The sequence below is a fragment of the Petromyzon marinus genome, chromosome 57 (genome assembly GCF_048934315.1).
Source record: "Petromyzon marinus isolate PM22_M1 ecotype Great Lakes invasive population chromosome 57, UKy_Petmar_22M1.pri1.0, whole genome shotgun sequence".
NCBI lineage: Eukaryota > Metazoa > Chordata > Hyperoartia > Petromyzontiformes > Petromyzontidae > Petromyzon > Petromyzon marinus.
The window spans coordinates 6,552,896-6,577,217 of record NC_133723.1 but is presented as its reverse complement, the minus strand read 5'-3'; the positions used below and the strand labels follow the sequence as shown (position 1 = coordinate 6,577,217).

The 24,322-nt window shown below is 49.1% G+C and overlaps 1 protein-coding gene across 1 annotated transcript in view; it reads left to right on the top strand.

Moving 5' to 3' along the window:
- The first annotated feature begins 10,780 nt into the window (after positions 1-10,780).
- The window catches only part of LOC116954904 (uncharacterized), a 24,132-nt gene continuing 10,590 nt past the window's right edge, over positions 10,781-24,322 (top strand). The window contains exons 1-6 of the mRNA XM_076052597.1: positions 10,781-10,830; positions 14,366-14,685; positions 18,159-20,095; positions 20,616-20,689; positions 21,023-21,171; positions 24,077-24,136. Of these exons, the coding sequence (XP_075908712.1) occupies positions 10,781-10,830; positions 14,366-14,685; positions 18,159-20,095; positions 20,616-20,689; positions 21,023-21,171; positions 24,077-24,136 (2,590 nt within the window). The remainder of the gene's footprint in view (positions 10,831-14,365; positions 14,686-18,158; positions 20,096-20,615; positions 20,690-21,022; positions 21,172-24,076; positions 24,137-24,322) is intronic.

The window sequence follows — 24,322 nt, the reverse complement described above, 5'->3', positions numbered from 1 at the left end:
TGTCACACGCAGAACCACCCCCCCACCCCCGCCCGCTGCCCCCCACCCCATTTAGGGTGGGGGGCAGCGGGGGGTGTGAAGGGGACATTTTTCCCAAGACCCCCCACCCCCAAACGTCGCAACAGGGGTTCCAGGGATATTTGTGTTTAATGCAGGGTGCTTCAAAAAAATGTGAACACTTCGGAGAATTGGCAACAGCGGCACAAAAAAATGTGCCGCCGGGCTCTGGAGACCGACCACAGGTTAGGTTAGGGTGAGTGTTGGGTTAGGGTTGGGTTAGGGTTAAGGTTAGGTTTGGGTTAGGTTAGGGTTAGGTTGGGTTAGGGTTAGGGTTGGGTTAGGGTTAGGTTTGGGTTAGGGTTAGGTTAGGTTTGGGTTAGGGTTAGGTTAGGGTTAGGTTTGGGTTAGGTTAGGGTTAGGTTTGGGTTGGGTTAGGGTTAGGGTTGGGTTAGGGTTGGGTTAGGGTTAGGGTTGGGTTAGGGTTAGGGTTGGGTTAGGGTTAGGTTAGGGTTAGGTTAGGGTTAGGTTGGGTTAGGGTTAGGTTGGGTTAGGGTTGGGTTAGGGTTAGGGTTGGGTTAGGGTTAGGGTTGGGTTAGGTTAGGGTTAGGTTAGGTTAGCGCCGGGAGCCGGTTCGATTCGCTAACAGGACTTGCCCCAGCAGGCTGTTGAAGGCTATTCGGAGGATCTTTGCATATATGCGCGCGCACACACACACACAAACCACCCTTCACATCAACAAATATATTTTTTCCCCCCGACTTAATTTGGATTCTGAGCATAACCCGACTGCCCGCAGGTTGATTGTGGTTGTCCCACTAAATGACGATTGCTTGTGTTGCGATCTATTAATTTTCTACCTACGTGACTTTAGTGCAGTATGTATATTGAACTTCTTATGCATGTTGAACTTCTTTTTTACGGACCATAGTTTAGGGTGGCATGGTCACAATCGCACTACTGTTGCTTGTCTTTAATGGATCTCTATGTGTCTCTATGGGTCTCTCTGTGTGTTTGTTGTATGGTCTATAGTTTGTGTTGCCTGTCCACAATGAGACAATTAATGTGGCTTGTCTTTAATGGATCTCTATGTGTCTCTATGGGTCTCTCTGTGTTTGTTGTATGGTCTATAGTTTGTGTTGCCTGGTCACAATGGCACAATTAATGTGGCTTGTCTTTAATGGATCTCTATGTGTCTCTGTGGGTCTCTCTGTGTGTTTGTTGTATGGTCTATAGTTTGTGTTGCCTGGTCACAATGGCACAATTAATGTGGCTTGTCTTTAATGGATCTCTATGTGTCTCTGTGGGTCTCTCTGTGTGTTTGTTGTATGGTCTATAGTTTGTGTTGCCTGGTCACAATGGCACAATTAATGTGGCTTGTCTTTAATGGATCTCTGTGTGTCTCTGTGGGTATCTCTGTGTGTTTGTTGTATGGTCTATAGTTTGTGTTGCCTGGTCACAATGGCACAATTAATGTGGCTTGTCTTTAATGGATCTCTATGTGTCTCTGTGGGTCTCTCTGTGTGTTTGTTGCAAGGTCTATAGTTTGTGTTGCCTGGAATTTTCTCCAAGGTGGTCTCCAGAGCCCGGAGCGACATTTCTCGTGGTGTTGTTGCGAATTCTCAGTAATGTGTTAACGTTTTTTTTGAAGCGAACTGAGTTTGTCGGAAACAACAGCGGACACTTTAAACGAGAAGAGAGAGCAAAACGAACTCGTGCCCGTCATCATTAACACGAAACTATGAAGAGGAAATACATTCAGAAATGTAGATGCTGGTGAGTGTTTTTTTACGAGTTAACGGCGAGTGTTTTGATGAGAGAATGGGGAGTGTTTTGATGAGATATTAGTAAGTGTTTCTATGAGACACTAGTGAGTGTTTCTATGAGATAATGGTGAGTGTTTCTATGAGACTATAGTGAGTGTTTCTAAGATATACTAGTGAGTGTTTCTATGAGATGCTAGTGAGTATTTCTATGTGACTCTAGTGAGTGTTCTATGAGACACTAGTGAGTGTTTCTATGAGACACTAGTGAGTGTTTCTAAGAGATACTAGTGAATGTTTCTATGAGACACTAGTGAGTGTTTCTATGAGATACTAGTGAGTGTTTCTATGAGATGCTAGTGAGTATTTCTATGAGACTATAGTGAGTGTTTCTAAGAGATACTAGTGAGTGTTTCTATGAGATGCTAGTGAGTGTTTCTATGAGACTCTAGTGAGTGTTTCTATGAGATACTAGTGAGTGTTTCTGTGAGATGCTAGTGAGTGTTTCTATGAGATACTAGTGAGTGTTTCTATGAGATACTAGTGAGTGTTTCTATGAGATACTAGTGAGTGTTTCTGTGAGATACTAGTGAGTGTTTCTATGAGACTATAGTGAGTGTTTATATGAGTTGCTAGTGAGTGTTTCTATGAGATGCTAGTGAGTGTTTCTATGAGATACTAGTGAGTGTTTCTATGAGATGCTAGTGAGTGTTTCTATGAGATGCTAGTGAGTGTTTCTATGAGATACTAGTGAGTGTTTCTATGAGATGCTAGTGAGTGTTTCTATGAGATACTAGTGAGTGTTTCTATGAGATACTAGTCAGTGTTTCTATGAGACTTTAGTGAGTGTTTCTATGAGATGCTAGTGAGTGTTTCTATGAGACTCTAGTGAGTGTTCTATGAGATACTAGTGAGTGTTTCTATGAGATACTAGCGAGTGTTTCTGTGAGATACTAGCGAGTGTTTCTATGAGATACTAGTGAGTGTTTCTATGAGATGCTAGGGAGTGTTTCTATGAGATACTAGTGAGTGTTTCTATGAGATGCTAGTGAGTGTTTCTATGAGACTCTAGTGAGTATTTCTATGAGATACTAGTGAGTGTTTCTATGAGACGCTAGTGAGTGTTTCTATGAGATACTAGTGAGTGTTTCTATGAGATGCTAGTGAGTGTTTCTATGAGATACTAGTGAGTGTTTCTATGAGACTATAGTGAGTGTTTCTATGAGATACTAGTGAGTGTTTCTATGAGATACTAGTGAGTGTTTCTATGAGATGCTAGTGAGGGTTTCTATGAGATACTAGTGAGTGTTTCTATGAGATACTAGTAAGTGTTTCTAGGAGATACTAGTGAGTGTTTCTATGAGATGCTAGTGAGTGTTTCTATGAGATACTAGTGAGTGTTTCTATGAGATACTAGTGAGTGTTTCTATGAGATACTAGTGAGTGTTTCTATGAGACACTAGTGAGTGTTTCTATGAAATACTAGTGAGTGTTTCTATGAGACACTAGTGAGTGTTTCTATGAGATACTAGTGAGTGTTTCTGTGAGATGCTAGTGAGTGTTTCTATGAGATACTAGTGAGTGCTTCTATGAGATACTAGTGAGTGTTTCTATGAGATACTAGTGAGTGTTTCTGTGAGATACTAGTGAGTGTTTCTATGAGACTATAGTGAGTGTTTATGAGTTGCTAGTGAGTGTTTCTATGAGATGCTAGTGAGTGTTTCTATGAGATACTAGTGAGTGTTTCTATGAGATGCTAGTGAGTGTTTCTATGAGATGCTAGTGAGTGTTTCTATGAGATACTAGTGAGTGTTTCTATGAGATGCTAGTGAGTGTTTCTATGAGATACTAGTGAGTGTTTCTATGAGATACTAGTCAGTGTTTCTATGAGACTTTAGTGAGTGTTTCTATGAGATGCTAGTGAGTGTTTCTATGAGACTCTAGTGAGTGTTCTATGAGATACTAGTGAGTGTTTCTATGAGATACTAGCGAGTGTTTCTGTGAGATACTAGCGAGTGTTTCTATGAGATACTAGTGAGTGTTTCTATGAGATGCTAGGGAGTGTTTCTATGAGATACTAGTGAGTGCTTCTATGAGATGCTAGTGAGTGTTTCTATGAGACTCTAGTGAGTATTTCTATGAGATACTAGTGAGTGTTTCTATGAGACGCTAGTGAGTGTTTCTATGAGATACTAGTGAGTGTTTCTATGAGATGCTAGTGAGTGTTTCTATGAGATACTAGTGAGTGTTTCTATGAGACTATAGTGAGTGTTTCTATGAGATACTAGTGAGTGTTTCTATGAGATACTAGTGAGTGTTTCTATGAGATGCTAGTGAGTGTTTCTATGAGATACTAGTGAGTGTTTCTATGAGATACTAGTAAGTGTTTCTAGGAGATACTAGTGAGTGTTTCTATGAGATGCTAGTGAGTGTTTCTATGAGATACTAGTGAGTGTTTCTATGAGATACTAGTGAGTGTTTCTATGAGATACTAGTGAGTGTTTCTATGAGACACTAGTGAGTGTTTCTATGAAATACTAGTGAGTGTTTCTATGAGATACTAGTGAGTGTTTCTAAGAGATACTCGTGAGTGTTTCTATGAGATGCTAGTGAGTGTTTCTATGAGATACTAGTGAGTATGTCTATGAGATACTAGTGAGTGTTTCTATGAGAAACTAGTGAGTGTTTCTATGAGATACTAGTGAGTGTTTCTATGAGATGCTAGTGAGTGTTTCTATGAGATACTAGTGAGTGTTTCTATGAGATACTAGTGAGTATGTCTATGAGATACTAGTGAGTGTTTCTATGAGACACTAGTGAGTGTTTCTATGAGATACTAGTGAGTGTTTCTATGAGATGCTAGTGAGTGTTTCTATGAGACACTAGTGAGTGTTTCTATGAGATACTAGTGAGTGTTTCTATGAGATACTAGTGAGTGTTTCTGTGAGATACTAGTGAGTGTTTCTATGAGATACTAGTGAGTGTTTCTATGAGATACTAGTGAGTGTTTCTATGAGACACTAGTGAGTGTTTCTATAAGACACTAGTGAGTGTTTCTATGAGATACTAGTGAGTGTTTCTATGAGATGCTAGTGAGTGTTTCTATGAGACACTAGTGAGTGTTTCTATGAGATACTAGTGAGTGTTTCTATGAGATGCTAGTGAGTGTTTCTATGAGACACTAGTGAGTGTTTCTATGAGATACTAGTGAGTGTTTCTATGAGACACTAGTGAGTGTTTCTATAAGACACTAGTGAGTGTTTCTATGAGATACTAGTGAGTGTTTCTATGAGATGCTAGTGAGTGTTTCTATGAGATACTAGTGAGTGTTTCTAAGAGATACTCGTGAGTGTTTCTATGAGATGCTAGTGAGTGTTTCTATGAGATACTAGTGAGTATGTCTATGAGATACTAGTGAGTGTTTCTATGAGAAACTAGTGAGTGTTTCTATGAGATACTAGTGAGTGTTTCTATGAGATGCTAGTGAGTGTTTCTATGAGATACTAGTGAGTGTTTCTATGAGATACTAGTGAGTATGTCTATGAGATACTAGTGAGTGTTTCTATGAGACACTAGTGAGTGTTTCTATGAGATACTAGTGAGTGTTTCTATGAGATGCTAGTGAGTGTTTCTATGAGACACTAGTGAGTGTTTCTATGAGATACTAGTGAGTGTTTCTATGAGATACTAGTGAGTGTTTCTGTGAGATACTAGTGAGTGTTTCTATGAGATACTAGTGAGTGTTTCTATGAGATACTAGTGAGTGTTTCTATGAGACACTAGTGAGTGTTTCTATAAGACACTAGTGAGTGTTTCTATGAGATACTAGTGAGTGTTTCTATGAGATGCTAGTGAGTGTTTCTATGAGATACTAGTGAGTGTTTCTATGAGACAGTGAGTGTTTCTATGAGATACTAGTGAGTATGTCTATGAGATACTAGTGAGTGTTTCTATGAGAAACTAGTGAGTGTTTCTATGAGATACTAGTGAGTGTTTCTATGAGATGCTAGTGAGTGTTTCTATGAGATACTAGTGAGTGTTTCTATGAGATACTAGTGAGTATGTCTATGAGATAATAGTGAGTGTTTCTATGAGACACTAGTGAGTGTTTCTATGAGATACTAGTGAGTGTTTCTATGAGATGCTAGTGAGTGTTTCTATGAGACACTAGTGAGTGTTTCTATGAGATACTAGTGAGTGTTTCTATGAGATACTAGTGAGTGTTTCTATGAGATACTAGTGAGTGTTTCTGTGAGATACTAGTGAGTGTTTCTATGAGATACTAGTGAGTGTTTCTATGAGATACTAGTGAGTGTTTCTATGAGACACTAGTGAGTGTTTCTATAAGACACTAGTGAGTGTTTCTATGAGATACTAGTGAGTGTTTCTATGAGATGCTAGTGAGTGTTTCTATGAGACACTAGTGAGTGTTTCTATGAGATACTAGTGAGTGTTTCTATGAGATGCTAGTGAGTGTTTCTATGAGACACTAGTGAGTGTTTCTATGAGATACTAGTGAGTGTTTCTATGAGACACTAGTGAGTGTTTCTATAAGACACTAGTGAGTGTTTCTATGAGATACTAGTGAGTGTTTCTATGAGATGCTAGTGAGTGTTTCTATGAGATACTAGTGAGTGTTTCTAAGAGATACTCGTGAGTGTTTCTATGAGATGCTAGTGAGTGTTTCTATGAGATACTAGTGAGTATGTCTATGAGATACTAGTGAGTGTTTCTATGAGAAACTAGTGAGTGTTTCTATGAGATACTAGTGAGTGTTTCTATGAGATGCTAGTGAGTGTTTCTATGAGATACTAGTGAGTGTTTCTATGAGATACTAGTGAGTATGTCTATGAGATACTAGTGAGTGTTTCTATGAGACACTAGTGAGTGTTTCTATGAGATACTAGTGAGTGTTTCTATGAGATGCTAGTGAGTGTTTCTATGAGACACTAGTGAGTGTTTCTATGAGATACTAGTGAGTGTTTCTATGAGATACTAGTGAGTGTTTCTGTGAGATACTAGTGAGTGTTTCTATGAGATACTAGTGAGTGTTTCTATGAGATACTAGTGAGTGTTTCTATGAGACACTAGTGAGTGTTTCTATAAGACACTAGTGAGTGTTTCTATGAGATACTAGTGAGTGTTTCTATGAGATGCTAGTGAGTGTTTCTATGAGATACTAGTGAGTGTTTCTATGAGACAGTGAGTGTTTCTATGAGATACTAGTGAGTGTTTCTATGAGATACTAGTGAGTGTTTCTATGAGATACTAGCGAGTGTTTCTATGAGACTATAGTGATTGTTTCTAAGAGATACTAGTGAGTGTTTCTATGAGATGCTAGTGAGTGTTTCTATGAGACTCTAGTGAGTGTTTCTAAGAGATACTAGTGAGTGTTTCTATGAGATGCTAGTGAGTGTTTCTATGAGATACTAGTGAGTGTTTCTATGAGATGCTAGTGAGTGTTTCTATGAGATGCTAGTGAGTGTTTCTATGAGATACTAGTGAGTGTTTCTATGAGATACTAGTGAGTGTTTCTATGAGATGCTAGTGAGTGTTTCTATGAGATGCTAGTGAGTGTTTCTATGAGATACTAGTGAGTGTTTCTATGAGATACTAGTGAGTGTTTCTATGAGACACTAGTGAGTGTTTCTATGAGATGCTAGTGAGTGTTTCTATGAGATGCTAGTGAGTGTTTCTATGAGATGCTAGTGAGTGTTTCTATGAGATACTAGTGAGTGTTTCTATGAGATGCTAGTGAGTGTTTCTTTGAGATGCTAGTGAGTGTTTCTATGAGATGCTAGTGAGTGTTTCTATGAGATACTAGTGAGTGTTTCTATGAGATACTAGTGTTTCTATGAGATGCTAGTGAGTGTTTCTGAGATGCTAGTGAGTGTTTCTATGAGATACTAGTGAGTATTTCTGTGAGATACTAGTGAGTGTTTCTATGAGATACTAGTAAGTGTTTCTAGGAGATACTAGTGAGTGTTTCTATGAGATACTAGTGAGTGTTTCTATGATATGCTAGGGAGTGTTTCTATGAGATACTAGTGAGTGTTTCTATGAGACACTAGTGAGTGTTTCTATGAGATACTAGTGAGTGTTTCTATGACATGCTAGTGAGTGTTTCTATGAGATACTAGTGAGTGTTTCTATGAGACACTAGTGAGTGTTTCTATGAGATACTAGTGAGTGTTTCTATGAGATGCTAGTGAGTGTTTCTATGAGACACTAGTGAGTGTTTCTATGAGATACTAGGGAGTGCTTCTATGAGATACTAGTGAGTGTTTCTATGAGATGCTAGTGAGTGTTTCTATGAGAGGCGACCCAGAGGCGTGGAGGCTGCCCTCTGACGCTCAGCAGAACACTCTTTGATTCTTTCGGTAAAAATTCACGTAGGGTGGAAATAAAATAACACCAAATCACGACGTTTCGATTGCAACACAAGCAATCATCATGAAGTGGGATTAAACAAAAATCTCGCTGTGGTTTTCCCACCTGATGATGATTGCTTGTGTTGCAATCGGAACGTCGTGATTCGTTGTTATTTTATTTCTAACCCACGTGAATTTTTTTTTACCGAAAGAAACACAGAGTATGGATTCCTGCAGCCACGAAAGCTTCAAATCAAGCCCAGCAGAATGTTTGTGTCCTGGGAGTGATGTCTTTCTCTCTCTCTCTCCTCTCTCTCTCTCTCGATCACAATTGGTCTCATTTGCAATTTGAAACGGGAATGTGTTGGGAGACGACCCCCCCACTCCTCACACAAACAAAATACAAACACTGAGCCATTCCCACTGTCACCCCCTCGATTCCACAGAAGTCCCGCTAACCCCTGCCCAACGCTACCACACACCATCAACCACCACCAACAGCAACCATCACCACCAACAACCATCAACAACCATCACCACCAGCAACAACCATCACCACCAACAACCATCACCAACTACAACAACCATCACCACCAACAACCATCACCAACTACAACAACCATCACCACCAACAACCATCACCAACTACAACAACCATCACCACCACCCACATACGAACACAACACCCAGCAGCCACAACGCACGCACGAACACACTCCAACCACCGGCAACCATCACCACCAACAACAACAAATACCCAACATCACTGCCAACACACACACATCCAACACAACACCCAACACAACATAAACCACCACCACCAACAACATCGTCACCACCACCACCACCACCACACAACCACCACCACCACACAACATCACTACCAAACACACACACACACCCAACACAACACCAACCACCACCAACAACATCGCCACCAAACACACAAACACCCAACACAACACCGACACACACCACCAACCACCACCACCAACAACCACCACCACACAACATCGCCACCAAACACACAACACAACACCGACACACACCACCAACCACCACAACCACCACCACCACCACGTCACACCCCAGTCGCCACCATCCCCAACAGCTCGATTAGAAACCCCCACCCCTCCCTTCCCCCTCCCCCTCCCCTCCCCCTCCCCTCCCCTACCCCTCCCAATGGCACGGCCAATTCGTACGCCGATTTGACGCGCGCGGGACGGCGACTTCACGCGAACGGCCGCGGTGGAAGTGAAAAGTTCCCCGAAACTTTTCCCCCAACGTGCTCGCGAGAGTCATCGGCCAAACCTCCCCCCACCACCACCACCACAATGCCCACTACCCTCCTGGGGCAGGAAGAGTGGAGACTCTCGGTGAGACTGTCCCCATGTTAGGTAATCGCCATCGTGATCATGATCATCATCGTCATGAGCATCACCATCATCATGATCAGCATCACGACCATCATGATTATCATGATCACCATCATGATCATCATCATCATGATCACCATCATGATCATCACCATAATCATGATCATCATCTCCACCATCATGATCATCACCATCATCATGATCATTATCATGATAACCATCATCATGATCATCATCACCATGATCATGATCATCATCACCATCATCATGATCATCATCATGATAACCATCATGATCACCATCACCATCATCATGATCATCATCATGATCATCATCACCATGGTCATCATCTTCGTCATCGTCAATCAGCTGTGATCAATCCGCTGCCGGGATCAAAGCCTCCTTACCCCCCCCACCTCCTCCAAGCTGCTGCCAATATTTCGCGATCATCGCGGAACCGATCGCGTCGCTCCCTCGGTGTCTCTCCTCTGTAGCGTTGTCCCCCTCGCCCCCCCCACCGCCACCCCCTGGCCGGCTAAACAAAGTGGGGCATTGTCGTCGCCGTCGAGTCGCCGTGCACGTCCCTGCCATGCCGACGCAGCGACGCTGCGACGCCCGCGTCACGGACAGAATATCGGGTTCCAAAGATTCCCCTTTTGGCGGCCAAAACTTTTAGGGACAAAAAAAAAACGACTGTCGATCTGTCGCTGGCGTCACCGGTCACCACCGCCGCCGCCACCACCAACCACCGACACTACCGCCACCACCCACCGCCACCACCGCCACCGCCATCACCGCCACCCGCCACCAACCACCGCCACTACCGCCACCACCACCGCCACCGCCATCACCGCCACCCGCCACCAACCACCGCAACTACCGCCACTACCGCCACCACCACCGCCACCACCGCCACCAACCACCGCCACTACCGCCACCACCACTGCCGCCACCACCACCGCCACCAACCACCACCAACCACCACCGCCACTAGCGCCACCGCCACCACCACTACCGCCACCACCACCGCCACTACCGCCACTGCCACCACCACCACCACAGCCACCAATAACCGCCACCACCGCAACCACCGCCACCACCAACCACCACCACCACAGCCACCAACAACCGCCACCACCACAACCACTGCTACCACAACCACCGCCACCGCCGCCACCACCACCGAGAGACGTCCGGGGAACCGCGCACCGAGAGCCTCTCGCTCGGCTCACTGACGGACCGTGAGACCGCACTGACGGACCGTGAGGCCGCAATGACGGACCGTGAGGCCGCACTGACGGACCGTGAGGCCGCACTGACGGAGTGGGGACCAATGACTTCTCGACGGCGAATTCGGAAGGAATGAACGTTGAGCCGCCTTTGTCCTTGAACGTACGCGTGTGTGTGAGTACGCCTCACCAGGGAGACAAAGGCGGCCGGGCGTGGCGCTGGCCACCCACCCCCTCGTGTGCCGTGCCGGTCTTAATGTGTGCCCGCTCACAATGCCTTTCCCAAACATCTGTTAAGGCGACGTACCTGTGTGTGCGTGTCTATGTGCAGGTGTCTGTGTATTTACCTGTGTGTGTGTGTCTTATGTACCAGTGTGTGTGTATGTGCAGGTGTGTGTGTGTGTCTATGTGCAGGTGTGTGTGTGTACCTGTGTGTGTCTACCTGTGTGTGTATCTACCTGTGTGTGTGTCTACCTGTGTGTGTGTATCTACCTGTGTGTGGGTATCTACCTGTGTGTGTGTACCTGTCTGTGTGTATTTACCTGTGTGTGTATCTACCTGTGTGTGTATACCTCTGTGTGAATCTAACTGTGTGTGTGAATCTACCTGTGTGTATCTACCTGTGTGTGTATCTGCCTGTGTGTGTTTCTACCCGTGTGTGTCTACCTGTGTGTCTATGTACAGGTGTGTGTGTCTACCTGTGTGTGTCTATGTACAGGTGTGTGTGTCTACCTGTGTGTATCTACCTGTGTGTGTCTACCTGTGTGTGTCTATGTACAGGTGTGTGTGTCTACCTGTGTGTGTCTACCTGTGTGTCTGTCTTTGTACAGGTGTGTGTATCTACCTGTGTGTGTATCTACCTGTGTGTGTCTATGTACAGGTGTGTGTGTCTACCTGTGTGTGTGTCTACCTGTGTGTGTATCTACCTGTGTGTGTGTGAATCTACATGTGTGTGTGTGTACCTGTGCGTGTGTATCTACCGGTGTGTGTCTACCTGTGTGTGTCTATGTACAGGTGTGTGTGTGAAGCTACCTGTGTGTGTGTCTATGTACAGGTGTGTGTGTGTGTATCTACCTGTGTGTGTGTGTCCATGTACCGGTGCTATTAGAAATCAATCCGTTTGCAGGACACCGAACCCCCACGGCCTCCGCTGCTCTCTACCCCCACCCAACCCCCTCGCCCCCCACCCCTGCAGGGGGTCCTCCGTGGCACCGTGAAGACCCCTGAGGTCGACTCGTCGCACCCCCTCGTGGCGAGTGCCCTGTCCACACATCTCTCTCTCTCCCTGCCTCTCTCTCTCACACTCCCTGCTCTCCACACACACACCTCGCTCTCTCGCTCGCTCCACTCTCCCTCCCGTTATCTCTCTCTCCCTGCCTCTCTCTCTCACACTCCCTGCTCTCCACACACACACCTCGCTCTCTCGCTCGCTCCACTCTCCCTCCCGTTATCTCTCTCTCCCTGCCTCTCTCTCTCACACTCTCCCTGCTCTCCACACACACACCTCGCTCTCTCGCTCGCTCCACTCTCCCTCCCGTTATCTCTCTCTCTCCCTGCCTCTCTTTCTCTCTCTCACTCTCTCCCTGCTCTCCACACACACACACACCTCGCTCTCGGTCTCTCGCTCGCTCCACTCTCCCTCCCGTTATCTCTCTCTCCCTGCCTCTCTTTCTCTCTCTCTCACGTTCTCCCTGCTCTCCACACACACACACCTCGCTCTCGGTCTCTCGCTCGCTCCACTCTCCCTCCCGTTATCTCTCTCTCTCCCTGCCTCTCTTTCTCTCTCTCACTCTCTCCCTGCTCTCCACACACACACACCTCGCTCTCGGTCTCTCGCTCGCTCCACTCTCCCTCCCGTTATCTCTCTCTCTCCCTGCCTCTCTTTCTCTCTCTCACACACTCTCCCTGCTCTCCACACACACACATCTCTCTTGCCCTGCTCCCCACTGCTCTCCCACCCTCTCTCTCTCTCTCCCTGCCTCTCTCTCGCTCTTCTCTGCTCGTGCCGCGCGCGATCTCTCTTTGTCAGGAGGAGCTATCCCAGTCGCCCCCCCCCCCCATTCTCTCTATCTCAGTCGCTCTCTCTGTCTCTCTATCCCTGTCTCTCTCTCTGTGTTTCTCTATCCCTGTCTCTCTATCCCTGTCTCTCTGTCTCTCTCTCCCTGTCTCTCTATCCGTGTCTCTCTGTCTCTCTCTATCCCTGTCTCTCTCTCTCCCAGTCTCTCTCCCTGTCTCTCTCTCCCAGTCGCTCTCTCCCTGTATCTCTCTCCCTGTCTCTCACTGTCTCTCTCTCCCTGTCTCTCTATCCCTGTCTCTCTATCCCTGTCTCTCTATCCCTGTCTCTCTCTCCCTGTCTCTCTATCCCTGTTTCTCTGTCTCTCTCTCTGTCTCTCTATCTCAGTCGCTCCCCCCCCCCCAGTCCCAGCTGCTGCCGGTTGCTGGCGGTCGCAGCGCGAGCAAATCGGAAGAAAAAAAAATCTGCATCTTCGTGAAAACGAGCGCGAGAAAAAAACACAAGAGCGCACGTCCACCGGCTTGAAGGCAAATCGAAGCGAGCGAAGATAAAGAGCGAGCGGGCGGGAGAGTGGGAGAGCGAGAGAGATAGCGAGATAGATAGCGAGAGAGATAGCGAGAGAGATAGCGAGAGAGATAGTGAGAGAGATAGCGAGAGAGAGATAGGGAGAGAGAGATAGCGAGAGAGCGAGAGAGATAGAGATAGCGAGAGAGATAGCGAGATAGAGATAGCGAGAGGGATAGCGAGAGAGCGAGAGAGATAGAGATAGCGAGAGAGATAGCGAGAGAGATAGCGAGAGAGAGAGATAGCGAGAGAGAGAGATAGCGAGAGAGCGAGAGGGATAGAGATAGCGAGAGAGATAGTGAGAGAGATAGCGAGAGAGAGATAGAGAGATAGTGAGAGAGATAGTGAGAGAGATAGTGAGAGAGATAGAGAGAGATAGTGAGAGAGATAGAGAAAGATAGTGAGAGAGAGATAGAGATAGCGAGAGATAGAGAGAGATAGTGAGAGATAGTGAGAGAGATAGAGAGAGATAGCGAGCGAGAGAGATAGTGAGATAGAGATAGAGAGATAGTGAGAGAGAGATAGAGAGAGATAGAGAGAGATAGTGAGAGAGATAGTGAGAGAGATAGTGAGAGAGTGAGATAGTGAGAGAGATAGCGAGAGAGAGATAGTGAGAGAGATAGTGAGAGAGTGAGATAGTGAGAGAGATAGTGAGAGAGATAGTAAGAGAGCTAGTGAGAGAGATAGTGAGAGAGTGAGATAGTGAGAGAGATAGTAAGAGAGATAGTAAGAGAGATAGTGAGATAGAGAGAGAGATAGAGAGAGATAGTGAGAGAGTGAGATAGCGAGAGAGAGATAGCGAGAGAGATAGCTAGAGAGATAGAGAGATAGTAAGAGAGATAGTGAGATAGAGAGAGATAGTGAGAGAGATAGTGAGAGAGATAGTAAGAGAGAGATAGTGAGAGAGATAGTGAGAGAGATAGTGAGATAGAGAGAGATAGCTAGAGAGATAGAGAGAGATAGTTATAGAGATAGTGAGATAGAGAGAGATAACCGACGGGCTGCTCCGGCCTCTCTGTTGGAGCTCCCCCGCGGTTCCCCGCGTCCCCAGGCGCGGGCATCGCGCGGACGTCCCCAGCGGGCGAGGGCAGGGAGGGGGGCGCAGCGGCGGATTGGGGGGGGCGGATTGGGGGGGCAGCGCCGCGCAGGGACACGGAGGCGTCCTGCGAGGAGTCGGTCCCTGCGTGACGGCCACGCGGTGCCTGCTACGCCGGGGCCCGTGCCGCCTGGACCCCGCCACCCACGCCGTGAAGCCCCCGGCGGCGGCGGCGGCGCCCGTGTTGGCGATGGGACCCCCTGGGTCACCGCTCGCGAAGTGGCGGAGGAGGCCGCTGCTGGTGCTGCTGGCGCTGTGCGTGGCGATGCAGTGCGGTGAGTAGAGGAGGCACACACCTCCCCCCCCCGGGGTGCGTGGGTGGGTTCGTGGGTTGGTGCGTGCGTGGGTGCGTGGGTTCGTGGGTAGGTTCGTGCGTGGGTCCGTGGGTGGGTGCGTGCGTGGGTGGGTGCGTGCGTGGATGCGTGCGTGGGTGCGTGCGTTCGTGGGTGGGTGCGTGCGTGGGTGGGTGCGTGCGTGGGTTCGTGGGTGGGTGGGTTCGTGGGTGCGTGCGTGTGTGAGTGCGTGCGTTTGGTTCGTGGGTGGGTGCGTGCGTGGGTTCGTGGATGCGTGCGTGGGTGCGTGCGTTGGTGGGTGCGTGGGTGGGTGCGTGGGTGGGTGCGTGCGTGGGTTCGTGGGTTCGTGGGTGGGTGCGTGGGTAGGTTCGTGGATGGGTGCGTGAGTGCGTGGGTTCGTGGGTGCGTGAGTGCGTCCGCGTTGGGGCAATTCCTGTTTGCGAGCCGCTGTTGAGGCCGGCACAGCGCACGAGTGGGTGGTGGTGGTGTGGCTGACGCCGGGATGCTCCTCCTTTGTCTTCCCACTGACGATGGTTTTACACATTGCTCCAGACAACCCTCGTCACTGATGGTAGCTGCGGGCCGCCGGGTTCAAAGAACGGCGTCCTAACCACTGCACCACCGCTCCCACTTACCCCAACAGTCAATGTAGGCTACACGAAGGGCCTTTGTGTGTGCGTGTGCATCTCTTAGTGTGTGTGTGCATCTCTGTGTGTGTATGCATCGCTGTGTGTGTGAGTCTAAGGGTCTCTATGTGAGTCTACGGGTCTCTATGTGAGTCTACGCGTCTTTCTGTGAGTCTATGCATCTCTGTACGAGTCGAAGGAGTCTTTATGTGAGTATATGAGTCTCTGTGTAAATCTAGGGATTTATATTCTTTGTATGGCTGATGTTGATGTTGGAAAATCAAGTTGTAATTATAATTAGCATTTGTATTATTTGCGTGATACCTGAGTAACACCTGAGTGACACATCTGAGTGACACACGTGAGTGACACATCTGAGTGACACACCTGAGTGACACACCTGAGTGTCACTCAGGCGTCACTGTAGCCAGCGTCTATCAACCCATAGACTCACACATAGACCCATAGACTCACACAGAGACCTATAGACTCACACACAGACCCATAGATTTACACAGAGACCTACAGACTCACACAGAGACCTACAGACTCACACAGAAACCTATATACTCACACAGAGACCTATAGACTCACACAGAGACCTATAGACTCACACAGAGACCCATAGACTAACACATAGACCCATAGACTCACACAGAGACCTATAGACTCACACATAGACCTATAGACTTGCACAGAGACATATGGACTCACACAGAGACCTATAGACTCACACATAGACCCATATACTCACACAGAGATCTATAGACTCACACAGACCCATAGACTCACACATAGACCTATGGACTCACACAGAGACCTATAGACTCACACATAGACCCATAGACTCACACAGAGACCCATAGACTCACACAGAGATCTATAGCCTCACACATAGACCCATAGACTCACACAGAGACCTATAGACTCACGCATAGACCTATAGACTTGCATAGAGACATATGGACTCACACAGAGACCTATAGACTCACACATAGACCCATATACTCACACAGAGATCTATAGACTCACACAGACCCATAGACTCACACATAGACCTATGGACTCACACAGAGACCTATAGACTCACACATAGACCCATAGACTCACACAGAGATCCATAGACTCACACAGAGATCTATAGACTCACACAGACCCATAGACTCACACATATACCCATAGACTCACACAGAGATCTATAGACTCACACAGAGACCCATAGACTCACACAGAGATCTATAGCCTCACACAGAGACCCATAGGCTCACACAGAGACCTATAGGCTCACACATAGACCCATAGACTCACACAGAGCCCTATAGACTCACGCAGAGACCTATAGACTCACACAGAGACACATAGACTCACACAGAGACCTACGTATAGACTCACACAGAGACATATAGACTCACAGAGAGACCCATAGACTCACACGGAGATCTATTGACTCACACAGACCCATAGACTCACACAGAGACCTATGGACTCACACATATACCCATAGACTCACACAGAGATCTATAGACTCACACAGAGACCCATAGACTCACACAGAGATCTATAGACTCACACAGAGACCCATAGACTCACACAGCGACCTATAGACTCACACAGAGACACATAGACTCACACAGAGACCTACGTATAGACTCACACAGAGACCTATAGACTCACAGAGAGACCTATGGACTCACACAGAGACCCATAGACTTACACAGAGACCCATAGACTCACCACAGAGACCCATAGACTCACACATAGACCCATAGACTCAAAACAGAGACCTCTAGTCTCGAGCAGAGATCTCTATGGAGAAGGCATCAGGGCAATACCGTCACTCCTGCCGCAATCATCCGGCTCGACCTCCTCCTCAATGTAGAGTCACAGCTCAGCTGCTCGACATCAACGGCAGCAGTACGAGAGGGAGAATGAGACCCGGGAGTTGTCAACATTCGTCCGTTGAACATTCATCGTATTATCATCGGGACCCCTGCATTAACAACACGACATTGAATGCATTTTCACCGGTAAATTTCAATCAAAATCCAATTGCTGCTGGGGTCTCGGGGGAGTGAGGTGGCGGGTGGGGGGGGGGGGCGTGGGGGATACCCCGCCCCCCTCCACCCCCGCGATCCACCGCGCTTGCGCACAGCCCCTCCCCTCGTCCCTGCCGTGAACACTCGGGCCGCAGAAGAGCGGCGCCGTGTCATCGCGGTGATGTCGCGGCGATGTCGCGGTGTCATTGTGGTAACATCGCAGTGTCATTGCAGTGTCATCGCAGTGTCATTGCAGTGTCATCGCAGTGTCATCACGGTGACATCACAGTGTCATCGCAGTGTCATCGCAGTGACATCACGGTAACATCGCAGTGTCATCGCAGTGTCATCGCGGTGTCATTGTGGCAACATCGCAGTGTCATTGCAGTGACATCACGGTGACATCGCAGTGTCATTGTGGCAACATCGCAGTGTCATTGCAGTGTCATCGCAGTGTCATCGCAGTGTCATCACGGTGAGATTGCGGTGACATCGCGGTGTCATCGCGGTGACATTGCAGTGTCATCGCAGTGACATCACGGGTAACATCGCAGTGTCATTGCAGTGACATCACGGTGAGATTGCGGTGACATTGCAGTGACATTGCAGTGTCATCGCAGTGACATCGCAGTGACATCACGGGTAACATCGCAGTGTCATCGCAGTGTCGTCGCGGTGTCATCGCCGTGGTTGGAGCCGAAACCCGGCTTGGAACGGCGGCTCTGAGCGGAGGCGGCTGCGCGACCTCTGACCCTCCGCACCCCGCGGCCGCCTCTCCTTTTGTTCTTTCAAGGGCTCGTGCGCGACTTCTGCGTGGCGGCGTCGACCACCACGACGATGACGACCGCTGTCCCAGCGACGTCCCCGCCGCCGGGTCACGTGACCACCGAGGGTCACGTGACCACGGCCGCGGCGGCAGCGGCCTTTCCGACGCGGCGGGGCGACGGCGAGGTGGCGGCGACCTCGTCGGACGCCCCGCCGGGCTCTCCTCCGGGGGGCACCTCGTCGGACGCCACTACGGACGCCTCGTCGGACACGCTCACCACGTCGTCGGCCACTCTTACAGACGCCCCGCCCGATACTGCTGCAGACCCCTCGTCGGACGGCCTTGCCGATACCTCTTCGGACAAGCTCAGCAAATTATCCGATACCTCATCGGACACTGCCGCAGGCACCTCGTTGGATACCACCCCTACGGACGGATTGTCGGCCACCCTTACAGAAGAAAACTTCTTGAACACCGCTACGGACGCCTCAACCGATGCCCGTGTCGACACCTCGTCGGATATGCCCAGCTCATCGTCGGCCACCCTGCCAACTGCCCCACGCCCAAATCTCCCGGCTGGAATCGGCGCGGGCGGCAGTGATGACGATGACGAGGCGGAGGAGGGCGATTCGACGACGAATTCGGCAGCCCGGATGTCTCCGGGCCCCTCGCCGCCGCCGTCGCCGCCGCCCGGCCTCGCGGCCACGCGGGTGGGCGACGCGACCTCGCCCGGCATCGGAGGCCGGGGCCCGCGGCAGGGGGGCGGCTCCACGGAGCCGACGGCGGCCGCCCTCCCCGCCCGCACCGCGTCCGCGGAGGGCCTCTCCTCGGGCGCGGGCGACGCGGCCGCGGTTCTCGGCGCCGCCGCCGCCGCCGCCGCCGCGGCAAAGACGACGACGTCGCCGCCGTCGGCGGTAGAAGAGGGGGGCGGCTCGGCAGCCCTCCCCGACGAGGCGACTCCCGCGGCCACCGCGAGCGCGCGGCCGTTCAAGCAGCAGCAGCAGCAGCAGGAGGAGTCGTCCGGGTTGTCCATCCTGGCCACGTCGTCGTCGTCGTCCTTGATTCCTTCCGACGCGCGGACGCGGGTGGCACCGATGGCGTCGGCTCCCACGGCGACGTCCCCACCGGAGGGGCCTTCGTCAGCGGCGGCGGCAACGGCGGTGGAGTCATTGACCGCCTCCTCGTCAGCGACGTTTTCCTCCTCGTCGGGGACGACAGCAGCGACTTCCTCTTTAGAGGCCTCGTCGCTGGCGATGCTACCGCCAGACACCTCGTTTGAGATGTCCTCTGCAGAGACCGCCTCCTCCTCGTCCTCAGCGGCGACGGTTTCAAGGGCCTCCTCCGCGTCGGTGATGTCCCTCTCGCCAGAAACCTCTTCATCGGAGACGTCTCCGGCGATGTCCGCTATGCAGACTTCTTCGCCGGTGCTCTCCTCTTCAGCACTACTCTCGTCACCGACAACGATGTCAGAAACATCGTCGTCATCATTGTCATCATCATCGTCATCGTCGTCATCATCGTCGTCGTCATCATTGTCATCATCATCATCGTCATCGTCGTCATTATCAACATCGTCGTCACCATTATCATCGTCATCGTCGCCATCGTCATCGTCGTTGTCATCATCATTGTCATCGTCATCGTCGCCATTATCATCATCGTCATCGTCGTCACCGTTATCATCGTCGTCGTCGCCATCGTCAACGTCCTCATTATCATCGACGGCGCCTTCGTTAGAGCCACCCGAAACCTCATCAGCAACTTCCGCTTTCGCGTTCACCTCGTCAGAGCCGTCTTCACTGGAGGCTCCATCATCGGCGGCGGCATCCTCCTCCTCCTCATCGTCGGGCTCCTCCTTCGAGCTCTTTGTGAGCTTCCGCGTTCTCAACCGCGTGTTTGTGCCGGCGCTGTTGGACCAAACGTCGCCAGAATTCCGAGCTCTCGAGAAGGAGGTGACGGACGAGGTGAGAGCGTGCAAAGCGGGGGGCCGGGCGGGGCGAGGTGGCCCACTGTCGTAGATGTCACAGAACTGCTTCTGAGAGTTCAGCACAGGTGCATCATCGTCGTCATCTCTTCGTGTTCCAAATGTTTCATCAGCGCAACACGTAATTATTGAAACTCGTCGCTTTTGTATAGTCGGAAGACTGCTGTGCAGTGTTTCCTGGGCTGCTCAAAGCTTCATTGATGATTACAAAAAAGTTGTGTGTGCGGGGGAGCGGTGGCTTAGTGGTTAGCGCACTGCGCGACCAATATTAGTGGAGGATATATGAATGATTCCTGGGCTACCCCTAGGGAAATTCAGCCTTAAAATGAGTACCTGATGCAGTGTGTAGCACGGGGGAGACAAAGGCGGCCGGGCGTTGTGCTGGCCATCCACCCACCCCCTCGTGTACCATTCTGGCCTTCAGGCGCTCGCTAACAGTTCTTGACCCTACAATCTGTTAAGGCTATATGGGGGATCGTTGTCTTTGCATGATGGAACAGCTGGATGCCCAGTTAAACTGCAGCTCCTGTCCGTTACGGAGTTTCTACTTGGGCAGCCAAGTCAGCAGTTTTTGGTGAGTTACCATCACCACCACCATCACCACCACCATCACCACCACTACCAGCGCTACCACTGACACCACCATCACTCCCATCACCACCACCATCACCACCACCACCGCCATGAGCACCATCAGCCCTGCCACCATCACCACCACCACCACCATCGTCATCATCATGATCATCACCAACACCACCACCATTGGCACCATCATCACCGTCATTACCACCGCTATTACCACCACCGCCATCACCACCACCGACACCATCACCGCGTGGCCCTATCAAAGTCCCTCCCCCACCCACCGGTTGCGCCGCCACCTCCGCCTCCTCCACCCCTGCCACAGGCAGGGCTCGGTGAAGGTGGCCGTGAACGTGCGGCTGGGCGCGCCGCTGCCGCCCGGCGTCGACTTCACCAGCGAGTTCTTCCGGCGCACCGCGGACGGCTCGCAGCTCGGCGGTCTCGTCCTCGACCCCGCGTCCGTCCGCTTCTCCGGTACTCACTCACTTACACCCGCCCGCTCCTCTTCTATGGGACGCGAGGCCACGGTGAGCCCTACTCAATCGTTTCCTGTCCTTGCCCGCACGCGGTTGCCCTTCTCTGATGGTAGAGGTAGCGGTAGATAGCGACGCCCAAGAGGTGGGAGTAACGAAAGCAGAATGCTGACCACGGTTAATTTGAAAATGTCCTTTTAAATGTGTCCCCCTGTTAATGTAATTTCTTCTTTTGCCGGAAATATCTATTCTTTGAATCCTAGAGAAAAGAGAAAGTGAAAGATACTGTCTTCGCATGTTATCGTTGCAGCAACAACAACAAATGCCGATTTCCGTTTTGGCACCACTTCGAGCACAGGAGGATTGTGGGAAGGGCACGAAGTTGACAGCTGCTGGTTATTTTCCCGACGCGAAGCAACAACGAGCGTCATAACATCCGCAATAGAGTTTTCTTTAGGTTAGATCGCGTAAATATAAATGTGTCGATAAACCCACCGCCACCCGACACGGCCAATTAGTGAGGTTGTGTGAATATGCCAATTCGTTACTAGTACAGCACATTGGTTGTGTGTTGGAGAGCAAATCCACAACATTCACGATTCTAGTTCGACGTTTCGCCAGCCATTACAACTGGCATCATCAGGCGACAGCCAGATTAGTGGCGAAATCCTCCTGTTTTGTTCTTCTTGGTTGCGAGAGCCTACGTGTTGAGCTGTTACTACAGATACTCTGACAAGAATCGAAGGCAATAGGAGTCGCGAAGAGCCTTTTTAAGTCCCGTCTTGAAGATTCGCCTCTTTAAACTGCCCTTCATCCCCCCGCCGGCTACTGTTGGCCGTTTACCCGGCAGGTTCTGTTTGTAAAGCCACTCCGCCGAGCCATCGTTGGTGATGGCCAGGTCGCTTCTGAGAAAGAAGCTGATAGCTCAGTGGGCTTTGACTGGTAAGGTCATTATTTTGTTTTGTTTTTTCAAGTGACTTGTTTACCTTTCCTATACGTTGCACTCGTGTCGTGTTTTCGTAGTGTTTGTTGTCGGAACGTTCTGACCCCGTGCATCGACTGGAACGCCTGTGAAAAAGAGCTTCATAGCTCATGGGATTCCTCCTCCAGTGTAAATCAATATTCTGATATGTTCTGCTCTCCATTTCACGATGGTGCATTTCTAGCTATGGATGGAATACGCCTTCCTTACAAATGTAAATTATTATTATTACATATACAAAAATATATACAGTGAGGGAAAAAAAGTATTTGATCCCCTGCTGATTTTGTACGTTTGCCCACTGACAAAGAAATTATCAGTCTATACTTTTAATGGTAGGTTTATTTGAACAGTGAGAGGCAGAATAACAACAACAAAATCCAGAAAAACGCATGTCAAAAATGTTCTAAATTTATTTGCATTTTAATGAGGGAAATAAGTATTTGACCCCTCTGCAAAACATGGCTTAGTACTTGGTGGCAAAACCCTTGTTGGCAATCACAGAGGTCAGACGTTTTTTGTAGTTGGCCACCAGGTTTGCACACATCTCAGGAGGGATTTTGTCCCACTCCTCTTTGCAGATCTTCTCCAAGTCATTAAGGTTTCGAGGCTGACGTTTGGCAACTCGAACTTTCAGCTCCCTCCACAGATTTTCTATGGGATTAAGGTCTGGAGACTGTCTAGGCCACTCCAGGACCTTAATGTGCTTCTTCTTGAGCCACTCTTTTGTTGCCTTGGCCGTGTGTTTTGGGTCATTGTCATGCTGGAATACCCATTCACGACCCATTTTCAATGTCCTGGCTGAGGGAGGAGGTTCTCACCCAAGATTTGACGGTACATGGCCCCGTCCATCGTCCCTTTGATGCGGGGAAGTTGTCCTGTCCCCTTAGCAGAAAAACACCCGCAAAGCATAATGTTTCCACCTCCTTATTTGACGGTGGGGATGGTGTTCTTGGGGTCATAGGCAGCATTCCTCCTCCTCCAAACACGGCGAGTTGAGTTGATGCCAAAGAGCTCCATTTTTATCTCATCTGACCACAACACTTTTACCCAGTTGTCCTCTGAATCATTCAGATGTTCATTGGCAAACTTCAGACGGGCATCTATATGTGCTTTCTTGAGCAGGGTGACCTTGCGGGCGCTGCAGGATTTCAGTCCTTCACGGTGTAGTGTGTTACCAATTGTTTTCTTGGTGACTATGGTCCCAGCTGCCTTGAGATCATTGACAAGATCCTTCCGTGTAGTTCTGGGCTGATTCCTCACCGTTCTCATGATCATTGCAACTCCACGAGGTGATATCTTGCATGGAGCCCCAGGCCGAGGGAGATTGACAGTTCTTTTGTGTTTCTTCCATTTGCGAATAATCGCACCAACTGTTGTCACCTTCTCACCAAGCTGCTTGGCAATGGTCTTGTAGCCCATTCCAGCCTTGTGTAGGTCTACAATCTTGTCCCTGACATCCTTGGAGAGCTCTTTGGTCTTGGCCATGGTGGAGAGTTTGGAATCTGATTGATTGATTGCTTCTGTGGACAGTTGCCTTTTATACAGGTAACAAGCTGAGATTAGGAGCACTCCCTTTAAGAGTGTGCTCCTTATCTCAGCTCGTTACCTGTATAAAAGACACCTGGGAGCCAGAAATCTTTCTGATTGAGAGAGGGTCAAATCCTTATTTCCCTCATTAAAATGCAAATCAATTTATAACATTTTTGACATGCGTTTTTCTGGATTTTGTTGTTGTTATTCTGTCTCTCACTGTTCAAATAAACCTACCATTAAAATTATAGACTGATCATTTCTTTGTCAGTGGGCAAACGTACGAAATCAGCAGGGGATCAAATACTTTTTTCCCTCACTGTATATATGACCGCCGTGGTTGTGTGAATGTGACGTGTCGCTTTATCTGTCTCCCTCCCAACAACAACAGAGTCGTCGTTGTCATCGTCAGCGACGACGGACGTGGCGATGTTCGTGGACGAGTTTGCCGGTGAGTTCACGTGGTGGCCGGTGAGTTCACGTGGTGGCCGGTGAGTTCATGTGGTGGCCGGTGAGTTCACGTGGTGGCCGCACGTTGCGGATGATCCCTTACGGTAGCTCGCAGTTCTATTGACCCATCGGCGGTTCTACCGACCCATTGGTGGTTCTACCGACCCATCAGCGGTTCTACCGACCC